Genomic DNA, 18,291 nt, shown 5'->3' with positions numbered 1-18,291 from the left:
TGATACGGGAAAATTTTACCCTGGTAAAAACAGTTTTCTGCTAGGGCCGAAAATTTGTAACAAAAAGCCAATTTTCGTGCAATTTGTGTATTTTCTACGCCTTAGTGACGACTTTTATCTATAATCTGTACTCGCGTCACAAATTTTTTTTGCCACACACATTTTCATAACTACTACTCTCGGTCAACGTTCCTTTTGGCAAGGTTTTTGTTATGATATTTGATATGAATATTCTCTCGTAATGAAAAGTCAAGCTTTCCACGCGTGTGGCAGGACTTTTAGTCACGATATTTGTTACAAAAGTTCCTCTCGTTACCAAAATATTTACAATGACCGCTTGTCAGTGTACGTTTTTTGTTACGTCAATGAAGCCGTGTTAAACAATATATTTTCCTATGGTCACAAAACCCGCTGTGAAAAAATTATCCTTTCATATTTGTTACGTCCAAAAACCTCTTTTTGTTACATCATTTCATTTTTTTGTTATGTCATTTAATTTTTTTGTTACGCCATTGAACCCTTAACAAAACTATCCATTCTTAAGGTCGCAGAACTGGTCGTAAAAACAAACATCCAAAACAACATTTTGTTACGCCATTTCTTCCTTTTGTTACGAAAAATAGTGTCTCATAAAAAAGAGTAGTTATGGTACAGTTGAAATTGTGTGTAACAAATTAACCTGTTGTGATCTTTCTTATGCCAAAGGAAAATTTGTATACAACCATGCTATAAATATTACGATCGGCCATAATTGCAAACAATAAACACTATAAGGGAATACCAACATTATTAACGTAACAGTATTTACTAGTCGATGTCCAACACCAAGCAACAAAATAAAGTAACCCATCAAACAAGCCTAGCAACATCTCCGCTTCGACATTATGTTCCGCAAAATGCAACCATTTCAAACATCCAACCTAGTAATAAGCAAGTGGGGAAATCTATCAATCCATAGCAACAATTCTCACCACACAAAAAATAACTCTAAATGTCTATGCATATATTCCATATGTATTTCACATAGCCATTAAAACCTACCATCCAAGCACATCTACGACATGCAATTGATAAGGCAAACAGAGACAAAACATAAAGGAATCGGTCGATATGCTTCAGGGGTGGTGCATGAGCTGCAATTACCAACAGAATAAGGTTTAGTTTAAGTAATATTTCTTTCAATTTTGGAAGTCAAAATGTGAAAGTTATGAGAAAGTAGATCCGTACGTCCTTATAGTTCCACTCAATAGGATCTTCACTGACAACCACCCGAAAAGTAGTCGCCCCAGCAATTGTCGTCAAAATAAGGGGTGTGTCCGGTACTGAGGCAGATGTAACGAACACCTTGACCAACGAAAGTGTGTCACCTACAACATTCAAAAGAGCAATTTAAAAGTATGTAGTTCACCATATATTTCCCAATTCATATACCACGAGTATGTACATTCGGACATGTAGTACAATACATGGTATTTGACCCATTAATTAGGCACCAAACTACACTACTTTCTAATTTTCAATGCATTTGCAACTCGAACTATAAACCAACCATCCAACAATAAAACCTATGTAAAACAGCAGTTCATGTACAATATTAAAATAATAATTTCAATAATTAATAACTCCTTCTGGTTACCCCCAAATAGGACTGCTCCATGTATGTGTCGTAGTATCATGCCATTGGAGATTAATCATCATTTATGCACTAAATATGAGCAGACCCCCACAGATGAGTTCAAGTTCAGAGTATTGACCACTAATAAATCAAATTATATGTTAGTGATCCTCATCACATAAAAACCTATTGTGTGCAGGTTGGGGCTACACACATAATCAATAATAAAGCAACCATTCATCAGCTTTAGGACTGTAGTGTGGTCCTAAATAATATAATAACAGCATAGCCATAAACAGTCATTGTGAACGATAAAAAATATAAGATCAGTACAAAATCGATATTACAGCAACATAGCCACTGTCCCTACATTAACAGCCTATATATACATAATATTCTAACTGCCACATATGTCAAATTAAATATGCCCATACTCAATAAAACCATAATCAACTGCACTATGAGACCTGTACAGTCACAACATCGACAATGCGGTATGAACATCATATTGAAGGATTTAAAAGAAAAAATTTGAGGCACAATGCTACGAACCTGGTGCAGGGGGGCAGAGCAGAAGTCCCTCAGCAACAACTTTCTTCTCTCCGGTACGAGATAATATAAGCATACGGGTGCCAACCTACAACAGAGATTGCAGAAGAGTTGGAAGGATACAGGTTGGAGAAGAAGGTTAGCCTAAAGTTGACACTTAGTTAACTTTAGGGTTTGAGAAAATCATACCATCATAGGTGATTCGGACACAGGCTTGAGAATTCAGAGACCGTATCAACACGAGCTGTGGCCTATCAAGAATAAGTAGATCCTAGTGAATATTAAGAATACTTAGAGATGGACCACTAACTACTCCGGATTTTTTGTGCATGAATGCATACACATCAGCCTTGATGGTTTTGAACTCAGCCATCGTTGTCTTCAACTCTGCAAATCCGCTCTACATTTCTTCCCACCCTTGCTGGAATGCTACATTATTTGTTAAATCAGTTGCATCATTACGGGGATGAGCTGAACTCGTGGCACTGTAAACCTTTGAGCGCTTTTTGCTCTTTCCCCCAATAGCCCGTCAGTAAAGAGTCTCTCGAACAGCCGGAGTCCGCCCTTCCGAGGGAATCTTGTTTAGCTCATTCTGCAAATATGTCTACAACAAAGGAATCAAGTGAGGCCGACCTTGCTCGTATTGTTATAGAGGCACTTAATGTCTAAATTTTATTAACGTAAGGAATAAATTTATTATACCAATATATCTTCGGTTTGTTAATTGTCTGCTCCCTTGGCTTGTATCCAACTGGATATCCAAATCTCTAAATTGTCGGGGTCCTTCCCCTTCGCCTTGATCTGCATCAACACAAGACATTGCGTCATTGAAATACATATCAACTATGCGAAAATAAAATATAGGGATGGAGCGTAACATAGAAACAAAGGAAATTTGGACTGATTACTTAATTGTAATAAAAGGTACATCCTCCGCGAGAGTCGTGAAGGACTTCCACCCAATACGATGTGGAAAGTTTTTTTTTTTGTACGTTAGATGCATTTTTCTTGGATTGAAACTACATATATAAGAATTATTTAGTTCTCAAATAAGACTCTGCAAATATAATAATCAAATTATTATTCGTCTCTATTGTTGATGCATGCATGGATAGTCTTGCATATGAACTCCAAGTCCTTCGTGATCTTGTTAGCCTCGTAGAAGTTCTTCGGGAGGACAACATCGTCTAGCAGTGCATCCCTTAACAACTCTAACAACAAGTCAATAGGTTTATTAGCCCAGTGGCACAAAAACTTCAAGTGCAAAAGGTGAGCGATAAATGAGATTCTGCTCATTTTCTTGCACCGTGGTATAAGCTCTTTCTCTACATCTTCTAACCTTTTTTGTATCCCTTACTGCCACAATGTATATTTTCATCTTTCTCATCGGTGTTACTGGGCCCCGGCCCAATGTGCTCTGTAGTTGCGCACTCTTACAACAAAAGTTCTAGTTCATCGTCTCAATGCATTGGAACATTGTTTTCTATAGCCGCATAGTTCGCCTCTCCTTTCCCATGAGAAGTCCGGACCTTGTAGGATTGGTCGAATCCATAGCGAATACAAATGGAGCAAGATATCCCTACGAGATTTTGTTATGCGATCTCCACAAGACGTACAGGGACCATAGATAGAAGCATCAGAGTTCCTATCTTTGAACGCAAAATCTAAGAAAGCCCTGACCCTATCCAAAATTTGAGCCAAGATATAGTTCGCATCGTCTATCCAACTCCTATCCATCTAAAAAGGCAATATACATGCAATTCCATCAACATATCATAAATTCAAACTCCTAATGTTTAAGTATTGATACGGGCATGCACCCTCAATTTAAAAGAATAAAGTTATAGCATCGGCTTTAAAAAAACCACATATCTGTCTCTACAAGTCCATGTAATGCACTTATAAGTAAAACATAACATTCATCACAACATTAAGGCTCATGGTTTAAAATCAGCCATCCTCTCCACTTTAGAACCTTTTATGGATGCAATTTAATGAGAATTGAGTGATTTCTACGCTCCGCCAAATATTATGATCCGTCATCTCTAGACACTAGAGCAGTAAGAATTATCCATACCCTACTTATGTCAAGAAAAATTTATAACTATTCTAAATATTTCCTTACCCTTTTGTACGAATATGAAAAAATCCTCAAATATGATGTCCAAAGAATATTTCAGATTTGTGGGAATGCATACAACACTTAACTACACCACCACCCGATAAAACATAGACCACGTAGAAGCTTTGCACAGTGGAAATGCATTAAAAAGAAATCAGACTTTCCTTTAAACTCAAGTATGCTTATCCTGAATTCACACTGCACGCCTTTGTCTCCATAATTTAGTATCCCATAAAAAAAAATAAGCCTGTAAAATATGCACTAATTTTCAGTAAATAAAGCACAAACTACTACAAAAGTTAAACACCCACTAGTTCACAATATCCATTCTTTATTTTAGGATTGAATTGGTACATATATATATATCACTTTTAGTATTATATGCTGATGAAGGGACTGAAACTGCAGGATAAGCCTTTGAATTAGTTCATTCATTAACTTATCATAAGTGACTGTTGTTGACACTATAAATTCTAGGATCTCGACACTATATGAAATTAACACACAATCAAAAAGCATGATGCATATTATTTCCACAGGTATACTTTGTTTTAGAAGAAGAATGAGGTTATTCACATTGTTTAGAAACAAATGACATTTATGCCTATGCAAGGCACATATTGCGTATTCATAACGAACACAAAATCTTCAAAATATAAAGGGAAAACCGACGTTGTTTACCTCCCTAACAAGAGTAACAAATATCTAAAACACGGCCAAATACTTTTCGATAGTCACAAATCTTTCTTATGAAACCAGAAAGGATGTACTATTATATAAAATGTGTATCGGGTGTCATACCAACTGTTTTTTTAGATTCAAGATCACAATCAGATTTGATGTATCTATTTCCACCCTGATTTTAGGTGTTTTGTAAGTTTAAAATCATCATTATTGTGTTCGTCATCTAAACTCTATCCTAACTGGTCGTGGCTCTAATTAAGTCTAAGATACAACGATTAAATACGTTATACAACATAGTGTTAGTTTTTTCAACCATTTAGATGTTTGCAAATGAACAATGAGATACTTGAAGCCCATAATCATGCAGGACATAGATAAGATGACTTCCAGTTTTACAAGGTATTCATAAATTTTTACAGCTAGAAGATACAAAAACTAGAGACTACGGTAGTATACATTTAAGAAATTTATCCAAATTACATAACAGCAGATGCAAAATCAAACAAACAATGAGATGTCAATAGCCAGAATTAAAGAAAATTGAATCATGAAATATTCATAGAACATAAGCCATATAAGTTGTCAATCACTAACCCAGAAGGTGGTGCTGGGTTTCGGAAAACTTTAGAACCACCAGGAGCCCAAGGAACTGTTTACAGAAAATGAATATGAGCACTCACATATTGTTGCAACTAATAAGTGCAATGGTATTAATTTTACAAATTGATTTCGATGATTATAGTACGAGATTAGAAAAAAAAAACAAAACAAAGTGGTTTCAATCATGTAATATCACACTATATGAGCATAGCAAGATCTACATGCATCCGTAGGTTGCAAAAAAATAAGATCCAATAGTTGATATAACAGGCTGCATCATAGATGTTACACGCCACACATTCCGGTATACATATTCAATTATAGAAATAGTTAAACAAGGGTTACCCTTCAATTTCAATTATTCTAAAATATGCATATATCTAGTCAAATATAACATAACAATTAGGATGAAAAATTTTAATAATACAATTAAATTTAAGATAAAAAAAAGTTGCACAAAACCTAGGGCAGCCCACTGTGTAAATTTCAACTATGAAATCTCGTTCTAAAACTAGTTCAATTATATCATACCAATTACTGGAGAAATCCTAGAGTCTTACAAGATATCATCAACGAATTACAAGATATCATCAACGAACAATCTTTCTACAAAAAAAAATTTAAAAATCGACATCAATGGCTTGCTCTAGACACATACCTGAACAAAGAGAAAGCAATCATGCCATACCCTAAGCCACTCCCCAAATCTACTAGTCCGTATGAACCTAAAGAAGAAATGGAAGATTAATGCAAGCTAGTTTTGTGTGTTCCTCAAATCAATATCGGTTTGCGAATGCAATGGACGAAGAACCGTAGGTCCACACTGAATCTTAGTGGACAAAACGTAAACACCTTACCTGAACGCCGGCGCCGGAATAGCTTGTCAATCCAACCAATTTGACGATGATGGTCATGTCGGCGCAAGGAGGGGGGAGAACAGCGATATGCGAGGGAGGAGAACAGCGTGAGGGGGAGAATGTGTGCCCTAATTTGTGTAGTTATGATTTTTGGGTGAAGACTATAAATACGCGTTTATATATATATATTTTTAGAAAAAATTCAAATATTAAATTTAAATGGAAAAAAAGAAATTAATATCAGTGGTTACGAAAATCTATGATAACTAATATTATTTTGACCAAAATTTACCATTTTCCTAATTGTTACATAAAATTCTACGTAACTACTGTACCTAAAGCGTTGACCGGACAATAATTTTTTTGTCACAGATTTTATCGTAACTAAAATACCTATTTGTTACGATGCTATTGTTACGAACCCTCAACCTGTAGTTATTACCTTTTTTTTTTTTGTAGTGAAAGTAAATTATATATAAAAAAGTTACAAATATGTATTAACACAATTATTATACCTCAATTCAACTTATATATTCAATTTTATATTTTTGCATATTATTTTAATATCATAGTAACATAAACTATTTTAATAACAAATATTTATTATATTTTTATCTAGATTTATGTTTTTTTTATAAAATTTGTAATAAAAAATTATAATATATAAATAAATTTTAAATTATTCTATTATTTCATTATTTTCTAATTTAAAAATTAACCCTTTCAATTATAATCCAATCCCATAAGAGCATTAATGCATTAATTATAAACCAAGTGTTGGTTTTTTGGTACCCATACCCTGAAACTCAAACTCAAATATGTGTAACTCGACCTGCAACCTATTTATCCAAATTAGATCCAGTCCGTTCATTTAATTAGGGTTAATCTGGATCATTGATTTCTTAGATATATATATATATATATGTGTGTTGTGGGTTGAGAAGAGAGAATTATCATTCATTCACGCGATACAACAGCCCTAATCTCTCTTCTCCTTCATCGCGATTTCTCACGAGCTCACCTGTGAATCGATTCCTTGAGGTTTTCCGGCGTGCCTCCATTGACCGGTGCCTTCCTAGTCCGACGAGCTTTCTTCAAAGCAGTGTAAGTTGTTTGCAGTAAGATTTAGTCGCGAATAAGCATTCGTGTGTTCTTTCTTTTGCCCCGTCGGTGAATATTTTGGATTTGTGGTGAGTGTGAGTTGTTGACTGCCTAGTTTGGGTTTGGTTCCTTGTTTCTTGGCTTGGTCACCATTTTTTGTTGGGTTTCTGAAGGGCCTGAGCTTTATTTGTAATAAACTGGTTTTATTTGAGGTATATGATGTGCAATTCATAGAATCGTGTTGTTTGTTATCGATTCGGATTAGAATTGTTAATTTATTGGGCGAATCCTTGATTTTGGTTCTAGATTGTTTTCTTACACCAAGTATTCTTCTTTCTCCCACGGTTTCCATCTTCTTCTTTTCCTAAATCCTAACAAGTTGTCTCTAACTTCTTTTATTTTATTTTTTTCCTCTCCAAAACCCTTGACCCGTCGTTCTCATTTTTTCTCTTTCCTTCACTGTCTTCTAAACCCTAAATCCATCATTTGCATCTTGTCCTTCTTTGTTTATATATAGGATCGAAATGAAAAAAAACTCTATTTTGGATAGAGTTAGCCGATTTTGCGAACCATGATGGGGAGTGGGGAGCGTGGACATGAAAGGGGATTTGGGAGGATTATATATATGTTTAACCAAGTGTCGGAGAAGTGTAGTTCCATTGAGGTGTATTCGTGTATAAGATGGTCGTAATTTTTGAGAATTTTTTTTTTTAATTTCTTATATATATATATTGTTTTATTTCTTTGTTGACATGAAAATGCAACAAATAGTACCATAGTTAATGTTTATTCCTCCAAGCTCCTATTCTAAGTCCAAGTTTTTTGTTGACATTGCAATATATTAGATGTCATAGTTTTCATCATATCTTCTAAAGTATTATCCGAATTTCTTGAGAAGGTTTTTGGGCAATCACCAATCGGGGGCCTTCAAGTAGAAAGAAAGTGAAATTACAGTACAATGAGTGGTGTTTTTGGGCAATGGCAACCTTCAATTGCCTCAGACGACTTTAATTAATGTTGTCAGTATGATTCAATTTCGATATTTTGTGTCCAACCTTCAATTACAAGGTGATGTTTCTTTTGTTTTTTTTGGATTACAAGGTGATGTTAAGAACAAATGGATCATATTGTGTGAACAAGAACTTCACAATTGTTGAATTATTGCCACTTTGGAATCGTGTTTGGTCATTTTGACAATGTGGATGTGACTGAGATAATTAACAACACGTGATCAAATTCAAATTAAGTCGGAGTCCTCATCACTACTATCGATAGGGAGGGCATCCTTATATTACCACTTCTTAACGTAACATACTCCATACATTATACATATGAATGAAGAAATTATTATTGTATGTTTTCAGTCCCCAATATCTCATAACGTTACATACTGTCTGAATTAAGAGAACAAAAAATGATAAAAATAAAAATAAAAATAAAAATAAAAATAATGTAAGTAATGTAATAAAAATATTATTAATTGTAAAAAAAGTATTTATCTCTTAACAGTTATACCCATGCCTTGCTTTGACGTGTTTTATCATGTTGACTGGTCATCACCTGGAAACCGTAGCAATATGTTAACATAACGACTTATGTCATTTCCTAATAATAATAATAACAATAATAATATAATAAAGGTAAATTACATAATACCCATTTTTCTTTTATTGTAAATGCATTAAAAAAAATAAAAATCTAGTATTTTATTTATTGTGCTAAATTTCTTCATGTTATTATTCATTATTGGGATGAAAAATATAGTTTGTTCTTAAAAGAGGATTTTACGCAAAAAAATAGAACATAAGTGTTTTATCCATTTATAATAAAACATAGAGAGGTATTATGCAATTCACCATAATAATAATAATAATAATAATATGTACCTTGTCCGTTCACTGAATTAAAAATGCGTAGATGAGGGTCTACAGGGAGACCCATTTCTTGATACCTTCTGTCGTATAATGACAATCTGTAAAAATTCAATAGGATTTTCTTAAGTACATGCACGCAGTACAAGTATAATAATACTGTTGAATTCTAATTCTTACAATTTATTTATAGTTAAAAGTAACTTATATATATCAATTACCTTCGACTGGAAGACATAGAGGGTTGTGAGGTTTGTCCATGATGGAGCCTTGAAGAGATCACATTAGGTATAGATGCTGAATGAGATTCCCGCATTGCCTTAGAATTGGTACATTACAGATGATGTAAGCAGTTTGAATGATAGATGAAATTGTTAGTAAGATCCAATAACAAATTAAATAAACTAAAATAATTAATACAACTATTATAAAGAAATAGACATGAAGTTCTTTAACTTGAGAAAACTTCAAGAAAATGAATGTAAATTTTCACCATTTAGCTTTGAGGTAAAACATAGTATATTGCTAATTTTAATATAATTGGATATATCGAACTGTTGGGAACACACACAAGGGAAAAAAAAAGAGAAAGCCTAATAACAAAACACGAGAATTTAACGTGGTTCGTTCTCATAAGAGACCTACATCCACGATCCCAAAATGGGATTATCCACTAAAATATTTATTACAATTTTTTGCACGGACAAAATTGTAAAACCCTCCTCACAACAACTCACCAAATCTCAATTTCACTATCTCTAGGTACTAATAAAAAAAGGTTTGTTATCATACTTTAAAATAGGACCCAAATGGGTCAATTTATAGGAGTCAATGCCCCCACCTTTTTATAACATTTCCGATGTGGGACATGGGAAGTTACACAACAATTCCTCCCTCTTCCCATAGTCTCACATATTTCGACCATGTCAGAAAAGCGAACTCTCTTCTCGATTTTCTGATTCTTCGTATCATTGCTACTCTCCACATTTGCTCCCAAGGCGCATCCATCTAGATAACAGATGTTGTTTTGTTTCTTCCTCCCTTGCATAATCAAGCTGTCACTCTTGTACACTTTGCACAGATTTTTAGTGTCAATATATCTATACTCATGTGAAGCCAACTCGCCCAATGAAATAACATTAGCTCCAAAAGTAGGCACATACCTCACATTAAAAATTGTTTTGAAATTACCATTGTGGAGCTTCAAACGAACTCTTCCAATGCCTTCAATTCCCTACTTCATCTTATTCCCCACATTAATATAGCCAAAATCTCCCTTTGTATGCAAAGTATCAAATAAAGCTTGATCTTTACATATATGGACATCGGCAGCAGAATCCATCACCCAATTAGAATTCTCAATAGGATTTGTATTTAAAAGAAGTAAATCACCTTCATAACTGACCACGTTCGCAGAGTTCTCAACTTTCGACTTATCCTTCAAATTTCTCAAACTTCTCAAGTATTCTTTAAAGAGTCGACAATGATTTTGAATGTGACCAAACTCTCCACAATAATGACACTCAATAGAGCTGTAATCTCTAGGCCGGGATTTCAAGCTTACACCACGGTCACTCTTCATTTTTCTCCCTCTTTCAGAACCCCCCACAGCTAGTATTTGACTCTTCTTTGAAGCGTCTTCATTTCCCATTATCTTGTCATTCTCCTTCAAAACCGTTATCGTCTCATTCAATTTCAATGTAGTTTTTCCAACTAACATTAATTGCACCAACAGCTTGTAGGATTTGGGCAACGAAGCTAACAAGAGCAACGCTTGCTCTTCCTCTTTAATTTCCTCTCCTGCATTCAATAATCGACATACTAGCTCATTAAACTTGTTAATATGGTCAATTATATTACCTCATTCCTCCATCTTCAAAGAGTATAGATCCATTTTCATAATCAGGCGGTTAGTCAACGTCTTCGTGGAAAATTTACTCTCCAAAGTATCCCACAACCTATTCGGAAATGTTTCCCTCAACACGGTAACCTTTATCTGTGGGGTGAGTGCCAATCGAATCGTGCTAACAACCTTTTTCCGAATCATACTTCAATCACCTTCTTTCATACCTTCTGGCCTTGTATCTTCCAAGGCAACATCAAGACCTTGTTGCACCAAATAATCTTGAATTGTGCTTTGCCACATAGTAAAATCACTTTTTCCATCAAAGAATGGAACCTCATATTTCATAGTAATGGACATAGTGTTTAATAACTCTCCAATAAAAAAGCACTTTCAACAACCAAATAAACTGAGGCTAACAATTAAAGCCAGGAACTCACAGGCAGAACCGACCTTTCTGGCAGAAATCTGGTGTGTTCCCAGAACCCCGCTGCGGAATTGCAACCTGACTGCTGGCATGCCGTCAACTTCTCTCGAAACACCTCTTGCTTCTTCTCTCCTCCCTTTGCCAAGACCTCGCTAAAAAATAACCTCGCTTTGATACCACTTGTTGGGAACACACACAAGGGAAAAGAGATAAAACCAAATAACAAGACACAAGAATTTAACATGGTTCGGTCTCACAACAGGCCTACATCCACGATCCTAAAACGGGATAATCCACTAAAATGTTTTTACAATTCTTGCACGGACAAAATTGTAAAACACGCCTCACAACAACTCACCAAATCTCAATTTCACTATCTCTAGTTACTAAAGAAAAAACGTTTGTTGTCATGCTTTAAAATAGGACCCAAATGGGTCAATTTATAGGAGTCAATGCCCCTGCCTTTTTATAACACTTCCGATATGGGACATGGGAAGTTACACAACACGAATTTTTACTACACAATATTAGAGCACAATTATGTTTAATTGATCGATCACGTTCAGTACTCTTCAAGTATTAAGATTGATTAGTTTATGGAAGCAACATGTATATATTTCAGCCAACCAGTGTAAAATGATGTTTCTTAATCTAATATTTGTATGTAGACGACTACTCATCCAGAAATGAACAAATGATATATATGCATACTATGTACAACTTTACCATGAAAAATTTTGGACGAAACTTATAATTTCATTGCTTGCAGCATCAAGAACGGCTACTAATTCTTATTATGAGAATAGTAATAGTTATAATTATAATAAAAAAAAAAAAGTGATTTTGAAAACTAACCATTTGCTGTGAGACATTATTATATCCTTGGCCTCTAGAAAACGATGAGATTCCCTGAGTAGTGCCAGAGTTACTTCCATGGCCGATTGGAAAATTATTTGTATCACTGAAGGCAAAACACCAAAACAATAAACAAAACACAGCTGATCAGATGAACTTAGAAGCCCTTGTATTTTCAATTTTTTGGAGTGGATGCAATATAAACAAAGCAACTCCTATTTATAAACAAAAAATAGCCTATGAAAAGGAACAAATAAACTTTCTCCTAAACAAAAATACAAATTTTTATGACGTGAGTTTTTCATCGACACGATGCATAAAATTTTTGTTTAGTACTTTCTGTAGTAGTCGATAAAGCCAAATGTCCTAGCAGGTTGACGTTGCACTAGGAATGTACTCGACTTCACATGAAGAAGGAGCTATAACATGTTGTTTCTGGGACTACCATGAGATCGGACTCTTTTTAATGAAGAAAAAAGTACTAGCAGTGTATTCCCACTATCTAAGTCACCATCCATGTTGATGTCACTAAAACTTGACAATGGCAATCTTTCTCCTTTCTATTTGGGGTAGGCGACATCAAAAGATTGTGCCTCAGTGATCTATCGAATGATTCATTTGACTGCAATGAGGTGTTCATCCTATGGATCCTCTATAAATCGACTTACATATCCATAGCATGGATTGCCTACCATACTTTGGTACGAGGTAGAGTTCACGTGTGGAATTGTCGAAATATTGGATGGCTTGAGCTTTTCTTCCATTGGAGTTAGGCAAGGATTGCAAGTTTCCATGTCGTCCTATTTATGAAGCTTCTCAACATCGGCATTTTGACAAAGTGTGATCCCACCTTCATAATGGTTGAACCTGATGCCGAGGAGTAGGTTTGAAGGCCGAGGTTGCTCATGCAAAACAAGGACATAATCTCACATTTGAACTAATCAATCTTGGCTTGACCTGTTTGAGTAATGATTGCCTCATCGATGTAGTGCCGATGATTAGTGCTTCATAATGTCCTCGTAAAGTGTATAATATGTGCTCATCGATGCATCAAAAGAAGCGCAGACCCAAGAGACTATCATCATGCTTGGTGTTTCAAGCACGCGGGTTTTCGCGCAATCCACACAATACTTTGCAGAATCTAAGAACCTTGTACTCCTGCTTCTTGATGTCAAACCCCAGTTGTTGTTGTTGTTGTATGTAGACTTCCTCTACATTCTTTATTAAAAATACGAGCTTCACATCCAAGTGGTGATGTACATACCGACCTTCACATAGTGCTAGAGTCAGCAGAAGTCTTATTGACTATCTCCTTAATACAGGAGCAAAGACTTACTTGAAGTCGATCCCCTCGTGTTGTGCATATTCTTTTACAACGAGTCACACCTTTTGTTTTTTGATGCAGCTATTCACATCTCTATATATCTTGAAGACCCACTTCAACCAAATTATCATGCCTAATAGGGAGTTTGGTTAGCTGCCAGGTGTTATTTTCTTCAATAGAGTTCGTTTGTTTTAGCATCATTTGGCATCTGAATGGGTCGCAGCTTGTGTACATCTTTAATGACAGGTTCTTGAACTATGTCACCTATCATCCTAAACCACCATCATGGATCTCTAAAGTGATCATTATTGATATTATAAAAGGACTCAATATTTAGCGACACAATTAATCATCTAGGGTTGAATCTGAACTATGTTGCACTATGTCTATGGTGATTCTGTCGGATGCGCAATGGCCATCTCACCTAAAAGCTCGAACTATTAGAGAAACTCAGTCATTAATCATATATTCACAAATGGGAGTCCCCAACAGATTCTTTGTCTGGAGATGTCAGGACCTCATTATGAGGTGTAAGCGGCTCCCCTCAAATAATGATCACTTGCTCAATGAAGGAAGTTCCAATATTGGCCACATCTTTTTATCATGAGTATTTTCCCAATCCATATTGCCTTCTTATCGAATATCACATCTTGAGAGGCCTAGATACGTTATGGGATCATGTCATGCCGATTATGGTTTGGTTAGTTCATTTTATTTATTGGGGGCAAATACGTACCTTGAGCTATTGTGGATTCCCTTTATCTATGTAGTATTGCCCATGCTAGATCAATTCCCCTTTGATTATTTATACGGCTTATAGACAATGTCATGTTTCCACAGTGACATTATCCTTAAACTTTTTTATGGTAGCTAGTGTTTGATCCTTGTTTGGCTAGAGATACCACTGCATACACCAAATTGAGTAGTCTATATGGTGTTGAGCTATTGAAAAAGAAATAGGCCTTTGTTTGCCAATAAATAGAACTCGTAACTTTCCTAGGATTAATGGTCATTGGGATCCTGAATAACATGTTCTCATTATCTATCATATAGAAAGAATCGAAGTTTAGATAATCATGCCATACATGCCATAATCATGTCTCATTGTCCTTTAGTGCCATTAAACACCCTAGCTTTGCATTAATTAATTTTAACATATACATTCAGTTTTTGGTGTGCATTACTTTGCCTAAAAATCATCATTATTGATTGCAAATCCTCCATACTCCTTCTAAATCTATACCTCATAATTGTTCTCATTTAGTTTCCCGATGCTTACGATGTTTTTTTTAGCCTTGGGATGTAGTTGATGTTAGTGATCGCACGATGTTCCCTTTTCTTATCTGGGAACATCACTATGTAATATCTATAGATACCAATAATTGAACTATCATTGAACTTCACCAATGTGGTGATGTTTATCGCCAATTCTAAAAAATAGTCGTTGTTTCCAATCGTAGGGTTCTTAGCACTATTATCTAGATATTGTATGTCACTACAACACTTTTTTTTTATTCATTCCCGAGAGTAACTTGGGCACGTGATTCATTGAGCTCGATAAATCTAGAAAGTGGCAGATGAATTTTGTTAGTGATTGAGCATACCTCCGCCATAAGTAATGTTGGTTCATCATCATCTACCTTGGTGGGGTGCGGTACGCCTACTCGCATTGTGGCTACCAACAATTCTAGCTCACTTATCAATCTTCTTATAGTACAGTAGTTTTCCCTACTTTCATTGCACGCACGGCCCACTCTTCTAACCACCATTAATCTTAGGTGTTCGTTGGTCACCTTTGATATGATGATGAATATGATCATCATTATTGCTCGGTGTTCTCTTGTTGCTCTATTTGTATTTGTCGCAAGCCAACTATTCATCCTCAATTAGTAAAAGCTTAGCTTTTTATGGTTATAGTTGGTGTCATTCAATGTGAGAGACATCAATCTTCGACACCTTTAAGATGGCCAATAAGTTCTTTATTGGATAAAATAGAGAGAGGTAATGCATTGTCTCCATGGTATAAATGACATGGCTGAACTTGGACAGCACGGTGCAGTAATACCTCTTAACAACCCTCTACTCATCGACGAGCTTGACATACTCCGCAAGTTGGCCAATCAAATGACTTAAAAGAAGAGTGAAATATTCTGGATCTCCGTCTTTCATAAATATAATTGTCTCAATCTTTGCACGCAGTTTCTATAACTTTGCTCGATATATGTGATTATATCCAATCTACACATACTTTTACGCCATTGCACACATCTCATTTGATACCTCCTTGATAAGTTCTTCTAACGCTGCACGAATTTTCTACTGATCAACATCCCAGTACTAAATTGCATCCCCGTACTAAATTTCATCATGAATGATTCATCTGTGTAATTATTGTGTTTAAGTTTTGGATAAGATGCCCTTGACTATTTATTCTATTTTTAGGAACACCATGTTGTCACGACCAATGGTGCGGCCAAAATGAAGGATGGCCAGCAAGATGGACCATCATCTTCGTCCATGGTTTGTTTTTCACCGTTTTAGTCATGGTCACCCATTAGCGATGATATTATTTTTCGGGGATCTCAATTTTTATATCATATTGAAGGAAAAAAAAGAAATAAACAAAATAAACAAAACATTGTTGATTGGAGGAACTCTGAAGTCTTTGTATTTAAAATTTCTTGAATTTATGCAAATTTTTAAAAAATAAATAAAAACATGCAACTCCTATTTATACACCTAAAATAGGCTAAGAAAAGAAATAAGGGAAATTACTCCTAAACAAAAGCTGGAATTTGCTAATGTGTGTGTTTTGGTTAATTAGTCTTGATGTTAGAGCTGGAAAATATTAAGATGACACAACGAACTCGATATGAAATAATTGTATTTTAGTTAAAAAGTTTACCACAATTATATAATTGGTCAATACGAACTCGACATGTTAATAAATGAATTGGATTAGAGTTGATGCCCTCAACTTGAAACTTACACAAAACAACTTAATTATAATATAATAATATTAATTTATTATATATGTACAATAATTTTAATCTAATAATCTGTCTATATATTAATTTAAATTAAGCTCAATCTTAAATTATTAAGCTTAATTCACTATACATATTATACTAGAGTTGTAAAAAAACTAGCATGACACAACAATCAAACACAATAATAGGATTTGTGTCAAAATTTTAGATCCAATTATATAAATGGATCAACACAAATTTGACACGGTAAATAAACAAGTTGAGTTAGGGTTTGGTGGTTTCACCCGTTTAAAAAATTCAATCTGATACAAGTCGAGCCATTGCCAGTCACACTTGATTTTGGACTGATTTAAGGCAATGTATTATGCCTAACATTGACTTCCATAATTGAGGAGACTTGAGAAACACATAAAATTTGCAATTTCCTGATTATTTACTTATATTTTAAATTAGAGCAAACTATTATTTCTATTTTCGAATATCTTAATAATAACAGTATTAGAACGTATGTTTGAAAAGTATTTTATGCATAGTTTCTCTACGTATGTTATTAAAACTGCATTACGGACCGAAGAACTCGAAAAAGTAGTATGCATAAAAATTAGAGTAACTCTTTATGGGTTTATTCTTAACAATTATACCTTTGTGTTGTGGAAACTCCAAATGTCATAGGACTCCTATCTATCTGCACAGCCTGAGTAGAAGAACTTGAATTATCCTGCAACATTCCAGTCTGCATATGTACAATACACATTTATTTATTTGACAATTTTATTTGATCAAGTAACAAAATGTTCAATTTAAGAGTTAATACATAAAGAGTTCAATTTGCATATATTATAATTTTATTGCAATGTTTTGCATTTTAGTTGACTGCATACTTAGACAACTTACAGAAACTTCAAACAGCTGTTCTTGGGGCCGAAATGATCGAAGTTGAGAAGGCGTAGTAATATTCGGACAAGGAGTGATGCCTCTGCTGCTTCCAACGGGATTCTCCCTTGTTGAATCATTATTGTTTCCTTGGTGTCTTTTTTGAGAACATGAAATTAATAATTTCTTAACAATAATTATATATATGCTTCAAAATAAAAATGTTTGGTTTTATTATTATTATTATTATGGATAAATTATATAATATACCATTGTGTATTTTATTTATTATGTAAAATTCTTTGTATCAAAATAAACTATGTACAAAATATTTTAGTGGTATAAAGATGAAGACTTAATCAATTATTTATTTATTTATTTTAATTTATTCAAGTAAAGCTATTTAAGATATTTTACCTATTTTGGTTGTATAAAATTTGCATATATATAATTAGGTTAGTGTTTACAACAAAGCATCATCATATTTTAATTTAACACAAGGAGTTTCAGGCAAAATATTTTATGCAATTATACTAAAATACAAAAACAGATCTAATGCAATTTATTTATTATTATTATT

At 34.4% G+C, this 18,291-nt stretch overlaps 1 protein-coding gene and 1 long non-coding RNA gene across 7 annotated transcripts in view; one reads left to right on the top strand and one right to left on the bottom strand.

Annotated features, from left to right (window-relative positions):
- LOC127241498 (2-alkenal reductase (NADP(+)-dependent)-like) overlaps nt 1-17,803 on the top strand; it is a 31,179-nt gene extending 13,376 nt beyond the window's left edge. Inside the window, exons 4-5 of one of the 5 annotated variants that reach the window (XM_051260589.1) lie at nt 16,291-16,368; nt 17,735-17,803. In XM_051260589.1, coding sequence (XP_051116546.1) covers nt 16,291-16,368; nt 17,735-17,788 — 132 coding nt within the window. In that variant the 3' untranslated portion in view covers nt 17,789-17,803. Of the gene's footprint in view, nt 1-8,426; nt 8,655-16,290; nt 16,369-17,723 lie in introns of those variants that run through there. The other 4 variants (XM_051260591.1, XM_051260590.1, XM_051260593.1 and 1 more) reach the window with 4 other exon arrangements.
- On the bottom strand, nt 799-6,545 carry LOC127241500 (uncharacterized). 2 transcript variants are annotated; one of them, XR_007836545.1, is made up of 10 exons: nt 6,428-6,545; nt 6,229-6,295; nt 5,565-5,619; nt 2,867-2,965; nt 2,506-2,768; nt 2,354-2,415; nt 2,168-2,252; nt 1,228-1,367; nt 1,042-1,133; nt 799-920 (listed from the first exon to the last, which is right to left on the bottom strand). It is a non-coding gene; the product is annotated as an uncharacterized LOC127241500 (long non-coding RNA). The 2 variants fall into 2 exon arrangements; XR_007836544.1 differs by having other exon boundaries at nt 799-1,133.
- Nucleotides 17,804-18,291: the final 488 nt, after the last annotated feature.

This window comes from Andrographis paniculata, unplaced genomic scaffold, assembly GCF_009805555.1.
Source record: "Andrographis paniculata isolate CXL003 unplaced genomic scaffold, ASM980555v1 Contig82END, whole genome shotgun sequence".
In the NCBI taxonomy this organism is placed as follows: Eukaryota; Viridiplantae; Streptophyta; class Magnoliopsida; order Lamiales; family Acanthaceae; genus Andrographis; species Andrographis paniculata.
The sequence above is the reverse complement of the archived record's forward strand: the minus strand, read 5'-3'. Positions and strand labels throughout refer to the sequence as shown.